At 46.8% G+C, this 10,162-nt stretch overlaps 1 protein-coding gene across 7 annotated transcripts in view; it reads left to right on the forward strand.

The window, feature by feature from the left end:
- The window catches only part of DLG3 (discs large MAGUK scaffold protein 3), a 57,272-nt gene extending 54,955 nt beyond the window's left edge, over positions 1-2,317 (forward strand). For all 7 annotated transcript variants that reach the window (XM_042974485.1, XM_042974486.1, XM_042974484.1 and 4 more), the window contains one exon: positions 94-2,317. In XM_042974485.1, coding sequence (XP_042830419.1) covers positions 94-200 — 107 coding nt within the window. In that variant the 3' untranslated portion in view covers positions 201-2,317. The remainder of the gene's footprint in view (positions 1-93) is intronic.
- Positions 2,318-10,162: the final 7,845 nt, after the last annotated feature.

Below are 10,162 nucleotides of genomic sequence, written 5' to 3' on the forward strand. Positions count from 1 at the left end.
GACTGAGCTGTAGGGTGGCGGGGTCAGGCTAGATTGCCGGGTTGGGGGGTATTGTGGAGCACATTAATAATTTTGTTTTCCTCTTCACTGTAGCCATTGTACAGGGTGACTCACTGGAAGAGATTTATAACAAAATCAAACAGATCATTGAGGACCAGTCTGGGCACTACATTTGGGTCCCATCCCCTGAAAAACTCTGAAGAATCCCCACCAAGCACTCTCTTGTGAACAGAAGACATCAAGTCCCTCTTCCCTCCTCCCTCTTCAGTCCTGTCCCCACCAGGAGAACAAATGACTACTGTTCTTGTCCCCTTTTTTAGATATGTCCCAAAAATTGAGTTTTCTAGTCCTGTTCTGTTTTTTTAAATTTTCGTTTGATTTTAGTTTACTTTTTGGGATGATGCCATCTCACTTCATCATGTGACTGTGCCCATTCCTGCATGGACCTTTCCCAAGCGCTAGCACAGGTGCAAATCCATCAGAGTCATTGTTTTCATAAGAACCAAGCAGAAGCGAAGAGAAGAGAAGAGGACCTGCCAGAAAGATAGGCTTTGGACAGCTGCACGGCTTGTGAGGCGAGCTCAGTGCGCCGCGTGCCGAGATGCCCCGGGCATTTCTGCCTGTCGTGCTGCTGTCATGCGGCGCTGAACGGTGTAACGTATGGTGACAGAAAGTATCTTATTTATATATAGATATATATATGTAATTTATATAAAATATATAGAAATTATTATATATATATATTATACACTCTCATATAATATATATATATTCACTCACATTTGGACTAGAAAATCTATGGAGACTTCATCAATGGTACTGTGTTATTAGAGAAATGCTTTAATTTTCATAATCCAATCAGATGGCATCTTATATCCCAACTGGTTGGGGAGGGATCGAAAGCGGTAGTAAGTGCTGTACCAAGGGCACTCGCATATGGTCATTCTCTTGAAAGCGGAGGTTTGCTCTAGGACTGGTCGTGAGCGGGGCTTGTGCCTGGGGGGCGAGAGGGTTGGAGACTTGACCCAAAGGCGCTGCTGCCCTCGAGGTGCGGTCAGTCCTGTGTGTGGACAGAGAGAGAATGGCTAACGATGCTCCATATTAAATTGCCTATTGTTTTCTGCCACCTGATGTGTCTGCATGAGAGGTTTCCTTTTTGTTCATTTTTAAGCTGCTGTTAAACCAAAACCATGTTGTGCTACCGTGTCAGCCTTTTCATTATTCCAAATTTTACTTTTACTATTTAAGTGAATGCGTAGAATCCAATTTGACCGTGTTTTAAAGGCTCATGATGTGGAGGAGCCGGGCCTTGTGATAGAGTAGGTGATCCGGGCTCTGCCGTCCAGTCAGCAGAGGGGAAGTGGGGGCTGCTGAGAAGCGGGAGCTGGGGCTCTGTGTTGCGATGTGTCCCTTTCTTTACTCATGCACCTGGGACGCACTGGACTCCACTAAGACCCCTTCGTGCCCCCCCCAACAGGGACGGGGTGTCACTTGCCTTCCAGTTCTGTGCTAGGACGATGGGACAGCACTGGGCTTGGCCAGCCACGTAACAAGGAGTTTGATTTGGGTTTTGTTCACAGCTGCTTCATATGCCCTACCCTTGCGCCCTCACCAACAGCTGGTAGCTTACTGTTTCCTCAAGAAAGTAGACTTTAAGGCTGTCAGTTTGACCTGTAGAGCTGAGAGTCACTCACTGGCGAGACGTGAAACCTTGTTGGTTTTCCCCAGAGTCAGAAGGCAGTGACTGTGGTCAAAGGAGTTTTTCCCTGACCACGAGAGCAGGTGGCAGGTGCGGCTCGGGCCCCGCCCCTCCGTGCCCTTTGGAAGCCACCAAGCCTCTCTCGCCCCCACAATGGAGGCATCATGCAGGGGAGGAAGGGGTGGACATGCTTAGCCCCAGGGGTGAGTCTGTTGTTTTCTACCCGCTGGGTTGTGACCAGTGCAGATGATGCCACGTTGAAGACGCTTTGAGCACCACCAGCCAAACATAGGAAATCTGTTAACAGTCCTCCTACCAGCATAGTGAGGCCAGCTGTAAAGTGTGGGGTCCAGACCGAGGGTAAAGAAAGGGCAGCAGCTTTACCTGGGCAGTTCACTGGATTGAAGGCAAAGAGGGATAAGGCGATGGCCGATGGTGACTCTGGTGAGGAGGGGGGTGAGCAGGGAGTGTTGATTTCTCCAGTGTTAACTGATGTACTCTGAGTGGTGCTCAACCCTCTGCCCCTCCCAGGGAAGAAAATCAAGATTCAAAGTAAGCATGACACTAGTTGATTTACCAGTGTTCCTTCCAAGGAGACATATATTTTTTAATAAATGATAGTTGAAATGAACTGTGGCTTGGAGACCTTCTTGAAGGAGTGGAGAAGGGAGGGTGGGGGCACAGGGAGGGTGGGAGAAAGGCTCAAACCTCTGGGGTCCTCAGTGACCGTCTGCTGATTGAGTCAGGTTTTCCTCTGAATGGTTCGAGACCCTGGCGGTTGCACCAGTTCCTTTGTGAAGGCTGTACGCTTGGTCTTCTGCCATAGCCCCCAAATGTTGCCTCAGCACCAGCCAGTGGGGGGCGCGTCCATATTCTTGGTGGCAAGATGCTGACATTTCCCCCAAAGGTACAAAAGATGTGAGCCGCCTGCTGCAGCAAAGACATTCGGTAGAGAAAGCAGGGGCCAATCTAGCAGCAGGGGGCTGAGTCATAAATATGGCAAGAAAAACCTGGCCTGCCAGCTCCCAATGTTTCCAGAAAGCACTGAGGGCTCAGGGAAGGCCCCAATTAGCAGGGCAGGTGGCCATCCCCCTGCCGCCTCCTGAAGACAGCAGGAGCACCGAGAGCAGGAATGCGAGACATGGCTGATGGCGTTGCAGCTTCTGTGGAACAGCCTGAGGAGGTACCACCGTGATTATCGTCAAGAGCAATGACTGACCAGAAGAGCAGCCCTGACATGTGGGCTGAACCACACAAAGGGTGATAACCCTTAACTGTTTGTGGCACTTTCTAGTTTGCAAGGTGCTTCTTTTGACATGCTCTCTCATTTGCTAGAAGGTAGGCCGACAAAAGAGAGTCCCCAAGTGTTCTGTGAGGGCTTAAGGGAGTCTGGCTCCCAAGTACAAAGGGAACCAAGAACTGGCCTTGTCACCCCACCATGTGAGGCTCAGTCTGTCTTGACAGCAGCTGTTCCTCCTAGGGGAGGCTCAGCTGAAGAAAATTCAGCCCCAGCGGGAACATACTGAGCAACTCGGAAACCCCCAAAGTATACTACCCACCGACCCTAAGCTCTGCCATGACCAGAGGGATAGAGCCCCATCTCCATGAGGAGTCCGCGCCAGGATCTCTCCCCAGTTCTGCTGCTGATGGCCCAGCTAGTCACGCCTCACTTCCTTCATCTCTAACAGACCTTAAGTGAAAACATTCATAAGATCATACTCATGACTACAAAAAACATTTGTTCAGAGACACATGACCAACTTTGTCTTAAGGCGAAAGCACTGCTAGAAATTAGCTAGTGAAAGCCAAATCTGTATCCAAAATGTGTGTAGAAGTGCTCAAGGATGAAGCTGATATGGAGGCAGAAGAAAGTGGGATCGAGCAGCAGGACTGGAGAGAGCCTGGAGGTCAAGGGTCAAGCAAAAAAGGATGGGACTGTAGGGAACCTGGACTCGAGCAGAAAGGCAAGTGCTAAAGGGAATGGAGCCCTTTCCAAGGGACAGTGCTTGCCTGGTGCCAACCCCTGGAAGCCCAAGGTGTCAGAGAACCTTGTAGGAATTAGATGAGCATGTGTACAGAGAGCCGTTAGCTTTCTCGAGGCAATCCAGTCCAAAAAATGAGTGCCAAAGTTGGGGAGTAGTGCACCAAGCTGTCCTGGCCCTGGCAGGATTCATTTAGTCTCCATATTCTCAAGTTCTGTCCTTCATGCCCATTCCTACCTTGGATTTCATGGCTTTGGTTCCATTGATCTTTTTATCCATTTAGTCATTGCCTTGGCACCGCTAGGATATTTTGCCACCACACAAATAATTTTTTTGTATGACTTTTTTTTTTTTTTAGAGAGAGGGTGCAAACGAATGAGGGGCAGAGAGAGAGAGAGAGGCAGAAGTGGGGCTCATGCTCACTTGACGTGGGGCTCACACTCACGAACCGTGAGATCATGACCTTAGCCGCAGTCAGATGCTTAACCGACCACCGAGCCACCCAGGCCTCTACAAATAACTTTCTGAAGCTCAAATTACAGATGTGGAGAAACCTCCCCCACCCATCACTTGCAAGAAAGAGCAGAACTGGCTGCCACAACGCCTCTGTCCCTCCCCAGCAAGTGGGGTCTTCGTACCACGCGCTCTGCCCGAGAATAGAGGAGCTGCTTTAGCAGTGACGCCCTAGATTTTTTCTCTGCAGAGCCGTGCCCCTTGTCACACTATGACACCCACTGGTGGTTTTCATGCTGCAGATGAACTACCTGTGTGTCCGGTCCCTGTCCCGCCACTGGCACTCTAACCGGATGTATCCAGCGTAGTTTGAGGAACTGGAAAAGGGGTGGTTTGAGAACAAGGATTCAGACCTGCCTGGTCACCGTGAAGGGCATGTGCAAGAGGATGTTCTCCTGACTGGCTTTCCTGTCCCCAGAGTCATCCTCCCCGTAGTGGACAGAACCAGCCATCTTATGCTCTTCCCTTCCCATGGGGCCCACAGGAAGAAGTTCAATTCAAGCTCCTTAGCATGGCCCTTCTGCCACCAGGCCTTGGCCCTTCTCTTCTGCTTTATCTTTTGCTATGTCCCCATCTGCTCTGACCATGAATTCCCTGAACACCACAACCCCATGTTTTTGCTCACACTTTTCTGTGCAGTGTGGCCACCCCATCTTGAAGACTCCTCTTAATGTTTTCAGACTCAAGAGTTACCCTCCTACACTGCCTTTCCTGAAGCACCTCTTCTTCCCTCCCACCTCTTAGGTCAACTTGACTGTCCGTTCCTCTGTGCTCCGTTAGACCTCTAAAACCGTTTGTCACTGTAACAGCTGACATTTTGTGTTCCTATGTGACAAGCACTGTACCAAGTGCTTTACACATTGAAAAAAAAATTTTAATGTTTATTTTTGAGAGAGAGAGACCAAGCATGAGAGGGGGAGGAGCAGAGAGAGGGAGACACAGAATCAGAAGCAGGCTCCAGGTTCTGAGCTGTCAGCACAGAGTGTGACGTGGGGCTTGAACCCACCAACTGTGAGATCATGACCTGAGCTGAATTGGATGCTTAACCGACTGAGCCACCCAGGCACCCCACTGCTTTGCCCATTTTAATTCACTTATTGCCAACAACAGCCCTATGAGATAGGTGCTCATATTATCTCATTTTCCGGATGAGGAAACTGAGGCACAAGGAGGTGACACAGCTAACAACCAGCAGGGCTGAGTCAAACACAGGCTGTCTGTAGTAGTTGTGCTCTTAAGAGCTACACTGTGCTGCCTCTCACTTTGCCACACTTGGAACATTTTATTGCCCTTATCTCTTTCTGCCTTCCTGCCCTTGACTCCTCTTTGAGAGCAGAGACCACATCTTATTCATGTGTAAACCCGCAGCATTTAGCACAATATCTGTCATGTAGCAGGTGCTCAGTAAAAAAGGAGAGATGCACTAGTCTTTGGTTCAACCTTGCTAGGGAGAGATTTGACTAGGCCTAAACCTGTGGGAAATACAAATTTTGTTTTTATGGTCTATGGAGAGCTTCCGTTCTGGAGTCCCTGCAACTTCCTCTGGGATCTTTCTCCATCAATTATGACTCCTTTTCATCTCCAACCACTTCCTCTCCTTTAGCTCCTACCCCCTTCTTTTCACTCTGCTGTCTTCTCACCAAGAATTCAACAGTCTCCCTACTCTACCACTTACATCCGTGTGTTCATTCAACACGCTTATCGAGAGTGCCAGAAAGTTCTCAATGTCAGCCACAACCTCCCAAGCATGATGTTCAGTTCAAAGACTCCTTTCTGAGTCTTAACATGGCAGAAAGAAGAAAATGCCATGTCCCTGCTCTCACGGTCGATGTCATTTCTCCCTGGGCCACTTGGGCTTTTTTTTGACTCCTTCCCTCACTCCTCTCCCACTTCCTGAGTGCCACCATTTTCCTAGTCACTTGGGCCCCAAACCTGATGTCTCCCCCTTTGGTCATTGTATTCAACTTCTTACCACAACATGTTGATTCCTTATGGTATCTGTTCAATTTGGTCCTTTGCTCTCATCATCGCTGCTCCTATTCTCACAATAACAAGAGCCACAGCCTGGTAAGTACTTAGTGATAGGGACTGTGAGTGATGCTGAAAATACAACGGCAAGTCAAAGAATACAGTCCCTGCTCTCAAGGACCTAATAGTCTAGTTGGGGGAGAGCAACGAATAAGTCAAGTATATAAATACACATTATATGAAACGTTCTGAAGGGCGTACACAGGATGTAGCAATGGATTAATATAGTGAGAGGACCTGCTGAGGGAAGGTGCCCGAGAAGGCTTCCCTGAGGAGGTGACATTCGGGTTGAGACTTGTAAGATCAGTAGGATCAGCCTGGTGGAAGAGGGGGTGTGAGATGTGGGATACGGATTTATTCACCACCCTCCACTGGCCCCATTGTGCTTATCCAGGATTATCTCCTGATGGTTCTCTACAAACCACCCTAGACTATTTGTCTTTTTTTTTTTTTTTTTTTTTACCTGTGAGCCAGGTCTTTGTGTGGAGTGTTTCTGGTCCTCATGTCTATGAAATCCATCAAGCTCCAGCTCAAATGTCACTTTCCACGAAGATGTCACTGATCACTCGAGGAGAGCCTTCCCCTTGCCTTCTTTTGCACCACTCCACCAGGTTATAGGGAACATACCCTGTTCTTCCTTGCATGCTAGCTAGCTGTCCATTATGTACTTCTCTAGCCAGGCAAAAAACTTCTAGAAGGCTGGGATTGCATCTGGTATCTTTGTATCCCTCACAGCAGCTAAAATGTGCCAGACGCTCAATAAATGATTCTTGAGTGAGCTTCTTCTTTCTGGACCTGTCTTAATCTAAAACATGAGGGAAGTTGCACAGATGAGCTCCAAGGCCTCTCTTATCAATGATGATGAAGAGAAATCCTAAGGGACATGCACTATGAATCCTCAAAAAGAAAGTTCATGCCTTTTGCAATGTTTGGTTCAGAAAAACATGAACAGTGATGGAGATGACAGAGAAGGTTTAACTACAGCTGCCAAATAACATGGCACATGGCACATGAGCACATTAGGTTCCTACACAATTAAACATTACACACACACACACACACACACAGAGGCCATGTGCCTGCTGTGAGAGAGCAAAGGATACAGAAGAGATGCATGGACTATGACAGCGCAAATATCCTTTCCCCAGCTGGGAAGATGGGTAGGATTCCAGAACAGCTTAAAACATGGAAAATTTTGTCATAGAACAGAGTGCAGATTCCGATTACTTACAGCTGGACAAAGAAACGGTGCTACACGGCAGGGGGGCAGCGTGCCTGGCTGGCTCATTCGGAAGAGCATGCGACTCTTGATCTCGGAGTTGTGAGTTTGAGTCACACATGGGGTGTAGAGATTACTTAAAACTCTACAAAACTGAAGAAACTTCTAAAAAACTGAAGAAAGGGGCACCTGGGTGGCTCAGTTGGTTGAGTGGCCATCTTCAGCTCAGGTCATGATCACATAGCTCGTGAGTTCGAGCCCCATTTCAGGCTCTGTGCTGAGAGCTCAGAGCCTGGAGTCTGCTTCAGATTCTCTGTCTCCCCCTCTCTCTCTCAGCCCCTCCTTTGCTCATACTCTTTCTCTCTCTCAAAAATAAAGAAATGTTAAAAAAATTTAAAAAAAGAAATGGTGCCAGGGAACTAGGAGAATGGACATGCCAAATATACCACTCAATGCCCTTGTATGGAGGGTTCAGGTGCCCCACGGTGGCAAATAGCATTTCCTGGCAGGATTTCCAGATGAAGTTTATTTTGAGAGAGAGAGAGAAAGCATGAGTCAGGGAGAGGCAGAGAGAGAGGGAGACACAGAATCCCAAGCTTTGCACTGTCAGCACGAGGTCAGCAGGGCTGAAACCCACGAACTGTGAGATCATGACCTGAGCCAAAGTCGAATGTTTAATCGACTGAGCCACCTCAGCACCCCTGATTTGAATCATTCTGGAGAAGAGATGGCAAACAATAGGGAAGACGGAGGGGAAAAAAACCACAGTCAGGACTACTATGAGCAGAAGAACACAAAACACGAAATAAGAACCCATATCACTGGAGTTGCCCCATAATAAGTAGGAAGCCTTTCCAGGAGGTGATAAATACAGGTCTCCCAGAGTATGAGAGAACAAGAGGGTGTCAAGATTTAGTGGGTGTGGGGAAACAAAGAACCCCTACCACAGGGCATGAGTCGAACAGCAGCATTCAAAAAACACTTATATATCAGACATCACTGTAAGAGCTTGGCATGTTTACTCATCTGTTCTTTCCAACAACTCTGACTACATTTTATAGATGAAGAGACTGAGGCATGGACAAGTTGAGTCATTTACCCAAGGTCGTACAGCAAATAAGTGCAAGAGCAAAGACTTGAACGCAGGTGATTTTGTTCCAGGGTGCACGCTTCTGTGCTACACTGTCTCGTCTAGTTTTTACCATGTCCCATCTCAATTTTTCTTTGCAGTCTGGCTTTTGCCCTGAGCATGCCACTGAAACTGTGCTCTCCAAAGTCAGTATGGCTTCCAAGTTACCAGATTTTATGCCTTTGCAGGCCTCATACTCATCAACCTGTCTGCCACATTCAACATTGTTGAAATATTCTCCCACCCAGAATTGAAACCTCATCTCTGATTATGACTCTACAGTAGTCCTCACATTCACCATCACTGTTGGCACAACTGTAATTCCAGTTCAATTCTTCATTATTTCCATTCATTCAACAAACCCCTAATTGTATGTCAGGCCCTGCGGATACAGTAGTGAACAAAACATATAGGTCTCTGCCCTTATAGAGCTTACTGTTGAGGAGATAGACATTAAACAAATAATCACACAAATAAACACATATTTATAAACCAATAAGTGCTGTTAATGAAGACATGGGGCTTTATAAAAGGGTGAAATAGGAAAATTACAGTGGCCTCCAAATAAGTCTTCCTTCCTCTACACTCTTCCTTCTCCAATCCAATGTACCTACTATTGCCTAAATTAATATTACTAGAGTCCGTCTCTGACCCTACCACTCGCCAGCTCAAATTCCTTCAGTGACTTACAGAATAAAGTCCAAACTCCTTACCCAGATATTTGAGATCCTCCCTAATCTGGTTCCAACCTAGCTTTTTAAGCTTTTCCCCACCATTCCCCAAGCACTCTATGCTACAAATATACAGAACCATTCACTGTTCCTCAGATGGAAGGACTGCATGCCTCTGCCATGCTGTCATTTTTTTTTTTTTTTTTGGTCAGGAATCCCTTCTCATTCCTTATGTTCAAATTTTATATACATCTTTAAAGTCCAGTTCGACCTTCCCCATAAAGCACTTTCTCATCACCTCCTTTGGAATCTCAGCACTTTCCCTTCACTTTTTATAGGATTCATATTCTATCTTTAATATTCTAGTCACTCTAATGCAGTAAATGTAAGCCTAACCTCTTCCTATATTAGAGCGTAAACTCATCGAGGGCAAGATCTTGGTCTAGACCACCATTATTCATTGGTTGTAGATAGATTAATGAATGAGAGAACGAATGAATGAATGAACAGATGAATGAATGGTTGGTGAATTCCTGATTGACAATATGGAGGGATCATAAATATCCATATATATATGAATATTTTCCTTGATGTGTTGTCACTGCAGTTTAACAGAGAGCTGTGGGAAAGCTATTATATCAAACACATGCTGCTCATTTCCACCTGACTCTACCTCTCTTTTTTTGAAGATTTTTTTTTTAAGTAGGAGCACCTGGGTGGCTCAGTCAGTTAAGCGTCTGACTTCGGCTCAGGTCATGATCTCACGGTTTGTGAGTTCAAGCCCCATGTCAGGCTCTTTGCTGACAGCTCAGAGCCTGGAGCCTGCTTCAGTTTCTGTGTCTCCCTCTCTGCCCTTCCCCTGTTCACGTTTTGTCTCTCTCTGTCTCTCAATAAACGTTAAAAAAATTTTTTTTAAATTTA

Source organism: Panthera tigris, chromosome X (assembly GCF_018350195.1).
Source record: "Panthera tigris isolate Pti1 chromosome X, P.tigris_Pti1_mat1.1, whole genome shotgun sequence".
Lineage (NCBI taxonomy): Eukaryota > Metazoa > Chordata > Mammalia > Carnivora > Felidae > Panthera > Panthera tigris.